Source organism: Equus przewalskii, chromosome 29 (genome assembly GCF_037783145.1).
Source record: "Equus przewalskii isolate Varuska chromosome 29, EquPr2, whole genome shotgun sequence".
In the NCBI taxonomy this organism is placed as follows: Eukaryota; Metazoa; Chordata; class Mammalia; order Perissodactyla; family Equidae; genus Equus; species Equus przewalskii.
This window is the reverse complement of record NC_091859.1, coordinates 34,659,424-34,677,028: the sequence shown is the minus strand read 5'-3', so window position 1 is coordinate 34,677,028 and position 17,605 is coordinate 34,659,424. Positions and strand designations below refer to the sequence as shown.

Genomic DNA, 17,605 nt, shown 5'->3' with positions numbered 1-17,605 from the left:
TTTCCGTGGGCTTTCTTACCTCCCTTTTTTTATATCTCTCCATATTCTCTATTCACACTTATATCCATTATATTAGTAGAGGAATTATTTTTATTTTTTTGCTTTAGTACTCGCACCCTCATACACACTCTCCCGAGAACCAGAAGTCGGTTGGGTGTTTATATAATGAAGAATTATGGGGCTGTTTGATCGAGGTGTTCAAATGCTTTTAACCACCGTTGGTGCTTTCGCTGCCTTCAGTCTGATGACCATAGCTGTGGGAACCGACTATTGGCTCTACTCCAGAGGGGTTTGCAAGAGCAAAAGTGTCAGTGAGAATGAAACCAGCAAAAAGAACGAGGAAGTTATGACCCATTCTGGATTATGGAGAACCTGCTGCCTAGAAGGTATTTGAATTCCCATCTCCTCCCCCTCTCCACCCCACCCCTCCCCTTCTCACTCCCCCTCCCCACTCTCCTCCAGATAAGTCCCCTTTACATTCCACCATTTTCTTACTTCACTCCTGCCACCGCAGACCAAGGTTGGTTGGTTTAGTTTCAGAGGAAAGAAAATCAATAAGCCAAAACCATACTCAACTTTCAAGCCTCCAACCCCCTTCCCCCAAACCTCTTCATTGGAATAATCTGTGGTGTGATGAAAACAACAAGAGCTTGTCTTTAAAAGTCGAATGTGTTCTACCTGCTTTGGAATCATTAGGATTTGCCAATTACCATCGAGGAGGGGGCAGAATATTCGCCTCTCTCAACACGGTTCCTCTGTTTGTAATGAACAATTCAAAAATTCTCTTCCTTTCCCCCTCCTCCTCCTCTTACTTCCCAAAAGTCTCTGACACATCGTCTGCAAATCTCCTTTTAAAACAAAAAAAAAATCCAGAAACTGTTGTTCTAAGAATCCTTATTTGGTAAATCCTAATTATTCCAGGATATCAAGCTGAGTTCAAGAGCATTTCGTAATGTCTGTGAGCCACACATATCGTTCGAGGCGACTGGCTGCGTGTGTGTATGTGTATTTTAACGTTTACAAAGTCTAAAAATACATACGTCTCTCACAGGAAACAAGCCCAAGTTCTAATAAACAGCGATTCACTTGCAGGTTAGGCTGAGAACCGGTTCACTTCCACACGGAGTGACATGTCTGTTCTCCAGAAGCGAGTAGAATCAACACTGCATCCAGCTCGACAATCAGACATTGTGCAGGGAGGCTGGGAGGGAGGCGAGGGCATGGGGAGGTTGAGGGGGGAAGAGGGGAGCAGTGGGGCAGGGGTGTCAGCTGTTTGCCATCTTGCACGGTCATTGGGACATGTGTGCCTGTGCATGTGCTGTGGGCAAAGAGGTCCCCACGGCGTCAAGGCTGGGAGATCAGGGCACGGATGAAGGCATGTGCTTCCGAGACATTAACAAGCACAGAAAAAAACTCCTGCAGGTCATACAACCTGCATTTAGGAACAGACTTTAATGTGAGGGCCTGCGTTTGAACGGCTCTATGTGTCTGTGTGTACAAGCTGCGGCCACCCATAGAAAGACCTGCACAGAGAGATACATGTTTCTGTATGGAGAGAAATGCTTATGTGCTTTGCTTCTGATCTGAACCAATACCGGAGGCCGTTTGAGGCGGCGTCAAGAAGCGGGGACTGCAGGATTGTTTGTTAAGCTCAACATGGGATGGTGATGCAGGGGAGCGGAAGCCAGGCAATGGGGGAGAAGAGAGGGAAACCGGACGGGAGACAGAGAAACTGATGTGGCCCAAGGGTCTAACCCAGAGTGAGCAAAAGCCGCTCTTTGGGAAATGCTTACGTCTGGGGAAAAAGCACCAATTCTGTGCCCCACTCCCAACACTCTTGGTGCAAACGGTTGAGTGATGGCTGAACATGTTTTGAATAGCTAAGTGACTTCATTGAGCGATGGTCTATTTGACGCATACTGCATTTGGTGCCCTTTCTCAATCCAAACCGCTGCCTTGAACATAGTCTGCAGAGGAGCCCTATGCTGAATACTATATGCTCTTCCCCAGCCGGAAAACCAATATCGGGAAATGAATAGGAACTGTTTTCAACACGCCCTCCTTAAAAAAAAGGAAGAGCCTTTCATGCGGCTAGTCATTAACAGCGGAATGACTTCCATTTAATTAAACATTTATGGCAGACTTTTATTCTAAAAAAGAAGAAAAGCAAAGTGAATGAAGGTTGCTTCAGGGGATGATCTTGGTAGCAATTTGCCTTCCTTGGATGTTAGTTAGATGGATGGAGGTATGCAGCCAAGAGATTAGAGGAAGAATGGAAGATTATTTTAGGATAAATAGACCCAGAAATGTGTGAGTTGATATAAATATACTTTCTTATCAGGATTTCATTTGCAAATTCCTAATACCGTGGTCTTTTAAACATTTTTATAATTCCCAGAAGGCAACAGAACTAGAGGTAGTTTTGGATCACTTGTGCATTAAAAGGCTTAAGTATGTTCATTAAAATCCCATCTGTTTGGTGTCCACATCCCCAAGTGGGCTGCCCACCCCCTTTAACTTTCTCTCTAAGCTGAACTCCCCCCCCCCCCCATCACCTCTGAACAGGTTAGAATCGCAACACTTCCCAAGGATCCTGTGATGCACCCAGGAGGCAGGAGTTGTGGATTCAGCCCCCGTCCCGGGGTATGGGGCCTCCAGGCAATAAGAGGAGGGCCAATCCAGGCTCCCTGCAGGATCGCTATTCCTTTTCCACTTGTAGCCAAGGCCCAGGCAGGAAGGGTGGGTGCTCAGGGCCCTGTTCAACCTGGCCTTTAATTTCCAAAGCCTCTGTCCAGATGGGGCTTTGCAGGCCTGGGACCCCCTTCAGAAGTTGGACCTTGGCCACTTAGAAAGTGGTTTGAAGACTTTAAGCCATTTATTTTCAAAGACTGCAACGATGTCCAAAGATCGTCAGTGCACTTGTTTCCAAAGGTTGGCACAGATGGTTCTTGTGGGGCATTCATGTGCTTGCTTTTTTGAGCATTCGAAATAGGGTCAGCCTTCATGGGAATCAACTTGTTAGTGCTTCAGATTCCCCCAACCTATGTTTTTTGTGAGAAAGTGGGCTTTCAAAAAAGATCCCCCCACCACCTCTTTACTGTGTTTCCTGCCCCTACCCGAGAAGTGGTGAGCAGGTTTCAAATCCTCTCCCCGAGATGCTGTTAACGACTCCAGATGAAAAACAGCCCTGTCTGCTCCGGCTCCCTTGATCTCTTGGCTTCATTGGGGCTTTTCGTCTCCCGAAATGACTTTTCTCATTCACTTCTTGATGAAAATATGAATCAGAAAATATTCCCTTCTTCTGTTGCTCCTTTTGAAACGAATTAATCTGCTGAAGAACGAGATGGCACAGGACCACCTGTTAGGGGTAGAGACAGTGGGAGGGGGAGAGGAATCAAGAGGAAACCACAGCCTGTATTTTTTTTCCCATTGCAGCGTAAATAACAGCAGTGTCTCTGCATGTGAACTTGAGACCCCTAGCAGACTGGTGTCCTTGGTGGGGTAGAGAGGGTGGGGGGCGGTCTGCACGTGGATGCAGGTAGGTCGAGGGTGACAGAAGTTCTTGAACTTCTCAAGAAAGCTGTGTTAAGACCCTCAGAATGGAGTGATGAATTGGCCCTTTCAGGGAAGAGTTCAATAAAACCTACACCAGGACACTAAAACAGCTTGTTCCGAGCGAGGTGTCTCTGAGCTGCGAGGTGGCTTGCTGCTCAGGATGTTAACCTCTGTTGTCACCAAAAGGAATCGTTGTCTCCCGGGGCAGCAAGAAACTCACTCTTTGTGTTTATTCTCTTCTGTGCCTTCCTCCCCTCTGCCCGGGCTCCACATCTCCCCCAGAGGATTTCCAACCCTGCAAAGGAGGAGCCAGCCACCGCGGTACAACGTGGTCTGTGGCAGAAGCGCGCCCTCCACGGTTTTTTCTCACTCTTTTCCTTGTTGGGAGGCAGAGCAGAAGTCTGTCTTTCTGTCCAGGCTATTCTGCTGACTTTCAGAGCTCCTCCTCCATCCATGGCTTCTCCTGTCTTCCCCTCCACGTGGTGCTCGCTCACGATGGCTCTGCCATCCGTTCTGCGTCCCTGCTCTCTTTGGGCAAGAAGTGCCTCGCCTTGCCTGAACGGTCTTTTCCAAGTTCATGACCACCTAGCCTTTGCTTGGCCTGCAAGGTAGCGAGTCCTCCATGCTGGGCGTAGCCGTGGCTCTCTTGTTCTGTGGGAAGAAAGTATATGTCTTTTGTTTTAGGAAAACCCACTGCCTTTCCCAAACTCTCTTGCCTTAAAGTGTGGATGAGCTGAGTGTGGAAGTTACCAATGGGCCTTCACTGTGTACATATGGCCCTATAACTCCCAAGATCATTTGACTGTCTAGGTACTTTGCATACAGTAGGTGCATAAAAATATTTATCAGTGGATCGATTCAGAAATTCTTTTTTTTTTAAGATTTTTTTATTTTTCCTTTTTCTCCCAAAGCCCCCTGGTACATAGTTGTGTATTTTTAGTTGTGGGTCCTTCTAGTTGTGGCACGTGGGATGCCACCTCAGTGTGGCCTGATGAGCGGTGCCATGTCCACACCCAGGATCCGAACTGGTGAAACCCTGGGCTGCGGAAGCAGAGCAAGTGAACTTAACCACTCAGCCACGGGGTCGGCCCCTAATTCAGAAATTCTTAGCATTACTGAAATTAATTCAAACATCATAAGGACACGTGACAGTCAAGCAATCGAGACAGAGAGAAGGAGTAAGTAAGGCAGGATGATTTGTTCATTCTTCCTGGAGCTTTTTTTTTGAAAGAGTAATAATGAGTCATGAATTCATTATTATAAAATAAGACAGTTCAAAAGGAGCCTGTCATTGGGGTGGCACAGCTCCTTATTGGCTAACGAGAAGTTATCGGTACATCCAGCCTCTACAGGGAAGGAAAAAATAACCAATTGATTTTCTTCTCTTTTCTGCTTTTAAAGCATACCAAAGTCCAGTTTGATCTTAATATTCGCCGGATTCGATATTTGGGTGGAGAGCAGGCCTTATGGACCATCCGTATTTAGTTTCTCCAGAAGCTTCTATTCTTTACCAAAACTCCCCAACCAATTCCCAGGACCTGAGATTTCCCCAAGGTGTTGGGTTCCGATCAGCAGTTTTCCACACCCCCACGCCCCGTATTCCTAACCCTTCTTGCCTTGTAGGGCAAAGCTGACTCCTTTACTGACAAACCAACTCTCAGCCCATTCACACCACCCTCCCCGCCCCGCCTCCCTTTACAGGTGACCAGAATGGGGCACATGATGTGACGCCATACACCAAGGCCGCATGGGCAGAGAGTGGCAGAGCCAGCACTTGTATCCAGGCCTCTCCTTTCCGCCCTGCAGGCCTCCAGAGGGCTCTGTGCATCGACCCTGGCCTACTGCAGCCCTGTGCCCATAGTCACTGCCACCCCTGAATTCCATTCTTGTCTGTGTCCCATTGAGTGTCCCCCTACTGAGCGCCCAGCCTGACACGTCAGGAAACCCGAGTTCTGACCCACCTGACTCCCTGACATACCACTCCCCCCGCTGCTCTGTGCCGGGCAGGTAACAGCTCCCCCGTAACCCCCTCACTCCCATGAGGCTGAGGGAATGCCATGCTGACCATCAGGCCAGACCCACCATGTGCCTCTTTGGTTTTGCCCTTTCATTCTGGAAGTGTCCTCAATGTAAACTCTCCACTGGTTTTATGTTTATAAGCATTTTTCAGAAAATAGCAAATTTACGTCCCTTGTAAGTCATGGAAGTTTTCAGACGAAGCTTTGTAGTGTTGAAGGAATTTTGCAGCCACACAGACCTGCGTCCACACCGTGAACTGCAGCCTTATGAGCTGCGTGATGTGGGGCAAGTTATGTAAGCTCGCCAAGCCTCAGTTTCCCTTTCTGTAAAAAGGAGGTACCATAGCCCTCTCACTGGGTGGTTGCTGGTTTAGGGGTTAAAGGAATGGACGTCTGTCGACTGCTTTCTTCCACCACCTTGTTTGCAACTTCAACCAACAGCCCCGACCCCTGACCCTCGAATACCCTCCCAGTCCTCTTTCAGTTCTTTACAGAGTGCTTACCACCTTCTAGCACGCTACGTCATTGACTCATGACACTCGTTGTCTGTCTCCGCCACTGGACTGTCCGCTCCATGAGGGCGGGCGTTTTTGTCTCTTCTGCTCATTGCCGTAGCCACAGCAATTATGACCATGCAAGACATCAACCCACCTTTGCTGGTGAATGAGAGAACAGCCCCTGCCTGCCACAGCGTGGGCCTTCAGAAGTGGTGGTCCCTTCATATCCTTGAAGGACTATTCTTTAAATTATGTACAGTGAGCCGTGGGGGCAAAGGCATCATTTTTTTTTTTTTTGTCATTCCAAAAAATAATGAACTCAACACAGAGGGGAGAGAGAGAGAAGAGGGAGGAAAGGAAGGAGCGAGAGAGAGAGAGAGAGAAAGAGAGAGAGGTTTGACACATAAGGGACAATAATAAAGAAAGATAATAAAAAAAGATGCTTGGAGAGAAAATAAACTCCTGAGAAGGAAGTGCTGGACAGCGAAGGTCCTCTAAATAGATCCTGACCACACTTTCGTCCCTCCACAGCATCCAGAGCGTCTGTCACAGAGATCCTGGGCACAGCTTCCCATGAGCGTTCGTTTCCAGGTTGGGGTGGGGGGTGGGAGGCGGCGGGGAACATCCGGACAGATAAGGCAAGAGATTTTTAAGTTGTTCAAAATTCAATGGCTCCTTTTAGCCACGAATATAAGTATTTTGGCCCAAAAAAAAAAAATATTCAAATGAAATAGGCATTTTAAGATTCCAGCTTAGTTTACAGATTGGGCGATGCCTTCACTCCTGTATTTCGTCTGTTAAATCTTTGATAAGCCCCTGCAAAGGGCCAGGTGCTGGGGTCACAACGGGAAGTAACTCTCTTCAGGGTCACTGCCCTCAGGGTCCTTAGAGCCAAGTGGGAGAGACAGACCCTAATTCAAAGGGTCTCCCCAGTATATATGAATGACAACTGTGATAAGGGCTCTCAAAAGGAGTGGCATGGGACTGTGTGTTCATAATATTGAGATTGTGCCTAATCAGAGAAGACATCCCTGAGGAGGTGAGATGTAAATGGGTTTCTGAAGGATGAGTAGGAGTTAACTGGGCGAAGCGAGGACGAAAGAACATTCCAGGTCAGAAGGTAGCAAGTTCAGAGATCAGCAAGGAAGAGAATGAGACAAGAACTGAGAGGAGGCCAGGGTGGCTGGAGAACCGAGGTGGAGGGGGTATGTAGTGGGGGGATGATGCTGGATGGAGTCGGGGGAGGGGGGTGAGGCAGAGTAGTTAGGACCCAAAGGTGTGGGGCCTTGTTAGTCTTGTTAAAGAGCTCTTTGACTTCTGGCTTCTTGCTCATAAGCTGTGTGACCTTGAGCTAGTTAATTCTATCTCTGTGCCTCGTTGTGCCATCTACTTCATAGAGAAGGTGATGCCTGCCCTCAGGTTGTGTGAGGGTTAGACCACTGTTCCCTCCTGTCCTTTGTCATGCTCCTCTCGCTTCCACGCAGATCTGATTGCAGTGGTTTCTTTGGCTCCAAAACTTCTCACGACAGGCAGAGAAAGGAGGAAATTGACTGATTCAACTCCAAGCCACAAAATTCAATATATACTCAGTGGAGGTGTTGACGGCAGGTGCCAACCGAGGGCTGAACGTAGGGAGGAAGGGGTGACCAAGCTCCCCTCCACCTCAAGGACCCTCCAGGGGAGTCCCAGCAGGGGATCCCAAAGAACAGGCAGCTTACAAAACAGCTCCACTTCATCCAGACGTCCAACAAAGCCTGCTGCCACCTCTCCTTATCACCCCCAACAGATTCAGGGATCCCTGGTGTCTCCTACAATCGGTTAGGATCACGGAGGATTTGCACTGGAATTTGAATGAGGCTCAATTATATCCTCCAGACTTTTTGAAAATCGGAATGAGAGTAGAGAGAGGTTAGCTGTGCTCCCAAGGCCAAGAAATGCATGTCACCTGTTGTGGGGTTGTTGGGGAGCTTCTGTGACCTGGCCAGCGTCCTGGGCCTTCCTCCCCCATATATAAAGGGCCCCTTCTCCCAGTTCCATCTGCCCTCAGCTCTAAAGCACCATCCACTATAAAATGAACAATCTACTTGGAGAGCTTTTGGGAGGAAGGGAACAAATTTAATGTCCCCATCAATTGTAAAACACATTCTAATTTCAGAAACCTTGAAACTTAAAATGCGTGCCTTAGAGTCAAAGGAAGATGGGGAGCCATGTCGCAGGCAGAGTGAAATGAGGTCGGGCGCTGGGAGAGCCCGGGGGTTTCTGCAGCGAGCAGCTGGGGCCTGTCCCAGGACTCAGGAAGCAGCAGAGGGGAGGAGAACATGGTCTCCCCAGCATCTTTCTTGACAAGGGAAAGGGCGGTAGTTGATCTCTGTTCAGCAGCTGATCCCTGAGTGCTCGCCAGGTACTGTGTGGGAGAGCACGACAGAGTCAAAGGCTCCGTCTCTTCCCTTGAGGAACTCCTAGTCTGGTAGAGAAGACACACCAGTGAACAGACGATGATGGCAGGACAGCAGGAAACCTAAGCAGAGGGGATTGTGGGAGCACAGAGACTGGGGAGGAGGAGACGCCAGGGGAGACTGGGTTTTGAAGGATGCATAGGAGTGAGCAAGCTAGGGAGTGGAAGAACACTTCAGATAGAAGGAACAGCATGTACAGAAGCACAGATGTCCATGAGGCCACGCTGATGGTCTAATGTGTCTGGAAGGTAGGAGGCAGGGAGGGGTGAGGCTGGGCGGCAGTGGAGACAGGATCCCAAAGGGACAGAAATGGCCCCCAGAGCAGCACGTGCTTCAGCACGGAAGGAAAGGGCTGCCCAGAAAGGTGGCAAGCAAGGAGGCGTCAAGCCCGGCTTTGCCCATGAGCGAGATCGCTGGGTGTTGAAGCCCTAATGGAGGGCATCTGGGGTGGGTCAGAGCTGGTGACACGTACTAGGAAGGGGCGAGGCCCGAGGAGGAGGTCTTTGCAGTAACCAGGGGACTTGCACTAAGGCAGTTGCAGTGAACAGAGAATAAAGGGGAGCAGGGAGAAGATTATAAGCGATATGCGTTAGAGACGCATCAAGGTCCTCCCTTCTCTTCTCACATTCCAGTACCACAAGCCTGTAGTGAACGCTTGCTCAGCACGGGGCCCTGGGGTTACAAAGACGCAGAACATCTCTGCTCCAATGTCACCCTCCCCAGGGGCCTTCCCGACCGCCCCATCTGAAGCCGCCCCCAGCCCTGCCACCCTCTTTTATTTTCCTTCTTTGACCTGGTCACATGGGCTTTCTTTCTTTTTGGCATTGCCTTGCTTGTGATCTGTGTCCCCTATAAGACCATGGCCTCCATGAGGGTAGGCACCGTGTCTGCCTCGGCACAGAGAGAGCTTAGGAGCCACCCAGCAAATGAATGACTGAGGACACGGTGCCTGCCTTCAAGGAGACCCGCTCTCGGGAGGGAGATGGGCTTTTCAACGAGAACACCCAGCCTGCTCGTGTCCATCTTTTCTCATGGGCCTGGCTGCAGCCACGTTCTGAAAGGCACTCGGGGACCAGCGAGGGTTTCCCCGAAGCCTGCAACCTGGGAGGCCCTCTGGGGGGGCCGCCTGGGCCACCGCCTTGCCCTAAGGCTTAGGGAAGCTGATAAGCCCCTGGGAGCCTGCTGCCTCAGGGGCACCAGTCGCCTTTCCTCTTGATCCAAATCCTCGTTAGTTATCCCCGGCTCAGAGGTACTGACTTAGCAGCACTGGGTCTGCCTCCGGGGAGCTGCCACCCCTTTTCCTCACTGACACTCTATTTACTCACTCTTTCTGAATCCCTCGGCCTTAGGTAGTCTTCCAGCTGCTAACAAGAATGCCGTGGATTAGGTACAAGGTCCCAGGTGCACGGTTGCCGTGGCCTCATTGTGCGGGGAATCGGCACCTCGCTTTACTACAGCGGCCGCCGTGCAGTTTAAATACCCCAGCGCCAGCCTCTCCGGCCCTCGGGCAGAACTCACTGATGACCAGCTACTGCTGCCCCCTAGACCTTTCTTTATCCCAGCGCGGCCCCATGGGGCTCCTCTCTCTCTCTGCATTAAGGGTCATTCTTTCTTTTCTGTCACATTTCCCCCACCTGGATCTCTGTCTCCACATATCCTTTATCCTTCTTGAATTTTCCCTAAGGTTGAGAACTCTCCTGCCCGATTTTCCTCCAACATATTTTGCAAAGAAGATAACTCTGGAAAACAACTATTCCGGCATCATTTCATCACTAATAATAACTATATTAAAATAATAATGGCAGCTAATCATTCATTGAGTGCTTCCTTTGTGCTATGCACTGTTTTAGGTGCCTTCCAGAGGTTGGCTCTTATTTAACATTCACAATCCCGAAGGTATGTACCATGATGTCCGTTATCTCCATCTAAAGAGGCTCAGAGAAGTTAAGTAACTTGCCCAAGGTCACACAGCAAGTGGAAGATCTGAGATTCCAACCCAAGTCTGTCCAACCCAAAAACTTGGGCACAGCCTTCTATTACACTAATTATATTTATAATTTTCCCCTGGCCCCCAAATATATAAATAAGTTTCTTGGAGAAGTTGAAGGCAAGGCTGAGAAGAAGTTGCTGTCTGTACTCCAGGTGTGATAAAGTCTTTAAAAGTGTGAAGATTAAATTAAGGTATGATCCTTACCTGGGGCAGAGTGGGGGAAATGTGGGGGGGCCGCCAGATATTCTCATTGCTCTGAAAGCAGAAGGATGCCTCCAAATGCACAGACATCCCCCTCCTAGCAGCCCGTGGAGGGTGAGGGGGTGAAAATATATATTCCCCTCCACTCCCTCATTCTCGTTGTCTTCAGGACATCGCTAAGTGATCACTTTCCCCAACACCTCTGTCGCCTCCCACCTGGGTTCCAGTCCCTCCCTCTTTCCTTCCACAGCATCCACTCATGCACCTAACACAGCATCCTCCAGCTGCTCTGTGCTCCTCTCCATTGCTGCCTCTACCCCTGGACTGTGAGTTCCCTGGTCCACTCCTTCAACAAAACTTACTCCATTGCTGCTGTGTGCTGGGCACCGTCCTAGGCTCCGGGTTTATGCAGGTGAAAAGACGTGGCCCCTTCCCTCAAGGGGTTTAAGCTCTTGTGGGGGACACAGGGACACAAGCAACACACACAGGGCTGGGAGGTTGTCCCAGGAAGTGGCGTGAGAGAGCATGGAGTGTCAGAGGACCACACAAGGATTCCGGTCTTGCTGGAGGATGGGGTGTGGAGGGGAGGCAGGGGGGTGAGGTTGGACAGAGGCCACAGCATGAAGAGGTGGGGGTACCGTGTAAAGAGGCTGGAGAGGAGAGTTTTGAGAAGGGAGTGACCTGGCCAGATTTGCATCTTAGGAGGATGGCTCAGGAAGCTGTGTGAAGTAGAGATGGGAGAAGAGGAAGACAGAGCGCAGACTCCAGTAAGATGATTGCATAGTCCGGCGAGCGATGAGGCAGCGGACCCAGGGCAGGGGGCTGACACCAGAGGACCCACAGGACCTAGGGACTGTCACGTGCATTAAGTAAGATGTGACAGTGAGTGACCTTCACAGAGACAGAGCAAACAGGAGAAATTTGCAAGGAGAAGATGTACCTTTAATCTTGGACGGACGGATTCCACACCTGTGTCCCCAGAGCCTAGCCCAGTGCATGGCACATAGTGGGTGCTCACTCAGTGTTTGTTGAATGAATAAATGAATGAATATTTTTTAAAAGCTTTGCATCTGAGATTATGATGCATATTTAACCTCAGATTTTTCCCAGCGCCGTCATAATGAAAGTATACATTATGCTCTAGCCAGGCCTAGAGTTCACGTCAGCTCTGGCTTCTGACAGCCTGGGTTCAAACCCCAACCCTATCACTTACCAGCTACGTGACCTTGGACAAAAATTTCACCTCTCTAAGTCGATTTTCTCTTGTGTAAAATGGGGAAAACAGTATCTCGCTCATGAGTTGGTTGTGAAATTTTAGTAAGAAGTTCCAGGTAAAGTATTTAGCAAGATGCCGGTATACAGTAAGCACTCAATAAATGCCAGGTGCTCTCCTTATCAGCAGCATGTTAATTAGTGATCTCACTAGCAGTTGCAAACAGTGACCTGCCAGTGAGCTGGGTTTGGGCCTCAAATGTTCTACGAATTGGGGACTTTCCTATAAAAATCCATATTTTTGGCTTCCCTTGAAAAAAAAAATCAGATTTTTGTAACCCTGGCATTCCTCTTTGGCAAGAATCATCAGGAGCTGGGCAACAGCTGTCCCTTCAGGTGGGGCAGGTGTTCTTCAGGTCCCCAAAGTCCCCACCCCCCCAGGTGTCTTATACTCCTGGTCCCCCCCCTTCGCCTTCCTCCAGCCCCTGTAGGCGGCTGGGTTTGCAAACGCTCCTCTCCGCCAACGGCAAATTACAGGCGGAGGCTTTGTCTTCTGATGGCTGAAAACGTAACCAGCCCAGGCAGCGTGTGGCAGCTCCCAGAGTGAATTAACCTCGCCTCTGTAAACAAATGCACAGGGAGCCAACAGTCCCCAGCGATGCTCCGATAAGATTCCGGGGGAAGGCTGGCTTCCCTTACTCCCTTTTCCAGAGCATCTCTAGAGTAAGTTCTTGCTTTTAAAGAGAGAGACTCACCCATTTTATGCCACCCTCACAGCTTCTCTTTCGGAGGTTGACATTTCTGATCTTGACCCCCGTTCGGGAAGCTCACCCCAGCGTGCAGGCCACGTGGCGTGCTTCATTCAATAACTAAACAGCAGGCGCTGGGGAGACAGTCCCCGTCGTCAGTGCTGGCTGGAGAGGGGCGGGATGTTGCTGGAGAACGGGGCCGGGGGTGGGTGGGTTCTCTACTCTTAGTTTTCACCTCAAAAGACTTCATAGCGAAGAGGGAAATTTCAGGAGTTTTCTGGGTCGGAAAAAAATCGCCCGGCAATTGTTCAGAAAGGATATGAAATTAAAGACATGTAGTCGGATCTGGGCGAAGGGTCGGATCTGATCCAATGTGACAGTTTCTGAACGTCTGCTACTAGTCAGGCTCTCTGCTGTCCGTGGGGCACAGAAACAAGGCAGGTCCTGACGGGGTTCTGCTCTGACCCCCGGCTGACCTCACCCACCCTCCTCCCAGTCTATCTTGCCTGTTTTGTTTTCTTCATCGCATTTCATGCCCTCTGAACCTGGTTGTCTACAGTGTATATTATTTCTCTGCAATCCGAATGTAAGCCCTGTGAGACGAGGGTCCTTGTCTGTCTTATCCACTGTCATAGCCCCGGGACTGAGATCAACACCCAGCACACAGTAGACGCTTAGTGAATGTGTGTTGGCTGACGGAAGACAAGCCCCTGCTCTGAAGAGACAGGCATGTACCGAGAGCGTTTCCAGTGAGCTCAGGCACTGATAAAGCTGTGTGTAAGGGCCAGACAAGGGAGCGACTCTGTTTGGGGAGGTCAGGAAAGGGGTCCTAAGGAAGTGCCTTCTGCAGTGGGTTTTGGAGGATGAATAGGAGTTTGCCAAGTAGTGATAAAAGGAGAAGAAAGGCCCAAAGCAAACGAAGGAAATGAAATCACCTGAGGCTGCCCCCAAGAGGGGAAGTCAAGGAGAGAGCTGTGCACTTGTTCCAAAGCAGTGCTTCTGAAACTTTAACGTCCACGCTAATCACCTGGGGATCCTGTTGAACTGCAGACGCTGATGTGGGGGTCCAGGTGGTGGCTGAGACTCCATGTTTCCAGCTCCCAGGTGAGGCTGATGCCCCAGGTCTGTGGACCACACTTTGAGAAGCGAGCTTTGGAGCGTGGCCAGGGGGCCCTGGTGGACGTGCATCTAAACGCTGCCTCTGCTGCCGGCCACCTGGGCCTGTCTCCTCGCCTCTAAGATGAGGATGAGGACCTTGCTCCAGGCCCGGAATACGTTCAGAGTGCACAAGTTTGGTAAAGCCGTGAGGCCGGTCCTGAGCGCTTCCTGTCAGTATGCCACAGCTAATATTACTTATGGCCAACGGTGGTGACTAGAGGTGTGAAGGGAAGCAATGACGTCCCTGAGAGCCAGTCAACTGAGGGTCTCCTGTGTGTTGGGCCCACGTGGATGTCACCTTCCTTCATCCACACAGCCCTCTATAATGGGGGCGTCATCACGATTCTCATTTTTACCGGCAGGAAGCAGAGGGAGTGCGTTAGTTTCCTTTTGCTGCTGCGACCACAAACAACGACTAAAATGTCACAGACTTACTACTTTGCGTTCCCGAGGTCGGAAGTCAGAACGTTGTCTCACTAACACCTGGGGAAAAGCCGGGTGTCTTCAGGGCTGTGCTCCTTCTGGAGGCTCCAGGCGAGAACCCGTTTCCTTGCCTTTTCCAGCTTTTAGAGGCCGCCCGCACTCCTTGGCCAGGGGCCCCTTCCTCCACCCTCCAAGCCAGCAGCGTCAGATCCTTCGCAAGCTGCATCCCTCTGCCTGACCCTTCCCCCTCCCTCCCTCCTCCACGTGTGGACCCCTGTGATTACCTTGGGCCCCCCTGGGTCGTTCGGGATGCTCTCCCCATCTTAAGGTCAGCTCGTTAGCAACCTTAATTCTACCTGCAACCCTAATTCCCCTTTGCCACCCAAGGTAACATATTCACAGGCGACAGGAATGGGGATGTGGCCATCTTTGGCAGGCCATTATCCTGCCCAGCACAGGATATGAATGCTTAAAGAAGCTCTTATGTCACAACCCCAGAATGATACACCTGGAAGGGATTTTAGACCTTGCATCAGGAAAAATCAGATTTGACTATAGTAATAGAAAAATAAAATTAACAATGGCTTAAATAAGACAAAAAGTTTATTCTCTCTCGAGTAAACCGATCTGGAGACGTGAAGTACAAGGTTGGTCTAGAGGCCCCTCGAACTGGTTAGCAATGCAGGCTCCTACCAGCTCCATCATCCCAATAACGTAGGCTTTGACCTCACAGTCCTTAGGGCTGCCAGAGCTCCAGCCACTGCCTTCACATTCCGGGAATCAAGGTGGAGAATGGCACAAAGAGATAAAGGCAAAGGGCACCTGTCACCTGTTGCTTACGTAGGTTTCCTGAGAGATATCACGCATTTTTGCTTTGGTCTCATTGGCCAGAAGTTTGTCACATGACCACACATTAGCTATAAGGAAGTCTGGAAAGTATAATCTTTGTTCTGGGTTGAAGGAAGGCAACTAGCAGTGTATCCAGGGAGCTCACCTAGTCCAGACTTTCACCTTATAACTGAAGAACTTGCGGCCTGGGGAGAGAAGGGACATGCCAGTGCCGTGGAGCCAGCTAGCACCAGCGCTGGGACTAGACCCACAGGCCCCTGCCCCGAGCCAGCACTGTGTGCAGGGCCTCAAGCACCCAGCACAGAGCCTGGCACATAGTAGGAGCTCAGAAGTGCTTATGGAAATGATGGACTTGGCCATCACGCCACACCCTACACCTCCCTCTGGACCACGCTTTCTGATGCTCCATCTCGGGGTGGATGAAATCCCAGCTTTGGGCAGGGCCGACTGCACTCCTGGCTCTCTTTATCCCCCTTGCTCCCAGCTGACGTCTCTGCTGATGCCCTTGGGCCAGCTCTGGGTTCTCTATCTGTCCCACAAAGTCACATAAAAGGGCAGTAGGACTCAGCAAACAGAGCCCTGAGGCGGCACTGAGAAGCGGGGCATTTCCTGCAACACGGGGAGCTCCCCCTAGAGACGGGCGTCGGAGCTGGGCTGGGTTGTGGCAGGGATCTGTTTCTGTTGTCTTAGCATCTCGGCATTCCGCAGTGTTTGTTTTGACATGGGTGAAGGGACGGACCGGGACGGTCAAAGCCAGAAGCCAGGTGGCAACTCCTGCCTTCTCGCCTTTTCCCCACGGGCTGCGAAAGCCGAAGGCGTCCGCCCTCGGGCGTGAGCTGCCCCTGCCGGTTCAGATGGGTGTGAGGATCGTATGTTTTCTTGTACTTCTGTGTCTTCAAGTCTTTGTCTCATCGACCAGCGGGAAGGCCCCTGAGACAGGGCCGTGTCGGACGTGCCTCTGTGCCCCGTTGGGGGGCACAGTGCCTGGCACACAGGGGCACTTGATTAATAGAGGGCGGACTGGCCAATTTGTCAGAATGAAGGCGCTATGGCACACAGTAGGCCCTCGGCAAAACTTTTTAATGCAAGAAGGGGAAAAGGAGGAAAGGAAGAAAGGATGGAGAGAGAGATGGAGGAAGGAAGGAATACATGGGTTTGAGTGTTGGCTTCTGTGGAAGCCACAGCTCAGAGAGCAGGCAGCTCCCTGGGCTGGGCCCTGCAATAGCTGAGTCCCCCTGCTCCCCCGAGAACCGAGTTCACGGGGAAACACAAGAACCCAGCCCAGACGCTCTGTTTCAAAGGGCCTCCCCTCCAGCTTGAGAGCACTGTGCCTTTCAGGGCTTCCCAATTGGCCCCAGCAACCACGGTACCTAGGGCCAGAGTTACAAGGACGCAGCCAGAGGCGGGATGAGTGAGGTAGCTGATGTGAAGGAAAGAGGATGAGCGGGAAAGGAACCCACCCCCCACCCCATGGCTAAATCAGTGGCTTTTCAAGCCTCCGGAGAGCAAGGGACAGAGTGGGAAGAAAGATTATGGGAGGCAGAAGCTCAGCATAAGGAGGTTGCGGGGGAGGGGCGAGAGCGTGGAAAGGATGGGCAGAGGCCACCGAGAGAGAAGGAAGACGCCTGGGCACGGGGGCCGTCCCCTCTCATAGCAGATGGGACAGCAGAGCCAGAGGGTCCGCGACAGTTGGTCAGAGGGAAGAGAAACAGCGGCAGAATGCAGAGAGGCGCCTGACACCCCCCAGGCAGGGACAGACACCCCACGCCAGCCCTGGAAACACGGCCAAGGGAGAACTCGCCGAGAACCGGAGGGTGCCGGGAGCTACAGGCAGGGGCATAAATATCCGTGGGCTGAACGATGAAGCCACAAAGCCTGCAGCCAGGACTCGGGCTAAAATTGCAGGCCAGACATCAGGACCGCACACCGGAGCAGCCTGAGACCACATATTTGCCTAAAAGCCAACCACTTCCTGCCCTAGTTTCTTCCCGGCTTGATTGAGCAGCACGATCCAGCAGAAAGAGCCCTGTTTGGGCATCAGACAGGCCCGGGTTTGAATCCTGACCAGGCAGGGTGATTCATCTTGCCGAACCACCATTTCTTGTCTGCCCAAGCAGTGTGTTATAAAACTTAAAATCAACTGTACAGAGGATTTGCACACAGAGTAGGGGCTCAAAAGATGGTTGATGTTTTAAATCGAGATTTCCCACCCTTCAGTCATTTGGGTACCACCTTCATTATTTTTGCCATAACCACCTATACTGTTATTAACCAAACACATACCTTTCACTTGATCTTGCATTTGCTTCATGCTAAACATCAATATCCAAGGAATCACTGGCTTAACGCGCTAGTTAAATTTTGGACACATTGGAAGTGCCCCGCTTAAATCTGTCTAAATGTGCATCTCTATACCGACTCAATTCATCTCAGTACCACAATGGCCCATCACTCACTTGGCAAAAGTGCCATTCTGACTAATACACCATCCCCCAGG

The 17,605-nt window shown here is 50.7% G+C and overlaps 1 protein-coding gene across 3 annotated transcripts in view; it reads left to right on the top strand.

Annotated features, from left to right (window-relative positions):
• Positions 1-17,605, top strand: part of CACNG2 (calcium voltage-gated channel auxiliary subunit gamma 2) — a 112,209-nt gene that overhangs the window by 810 nt on the left and 93,794 nt on the right. For 2 of the 3 annotated variants that reach the window (XM_070600557.1, XM_070600558.1), the window contains exon 2: positions 241-386. In XM_070600557.1, coding sequence (XP_070456658.1) covers positions 245-386 — 142 coding nt within the window. In that variant the 5' untranslated portion in view covers positions 241-244. Of the gene's footprint in view, positions 1-24; positions 387-17,605 lie in introns of those variants that run through there. The other variant, XM_008533722.2, reaches the window with a different exon arrangement.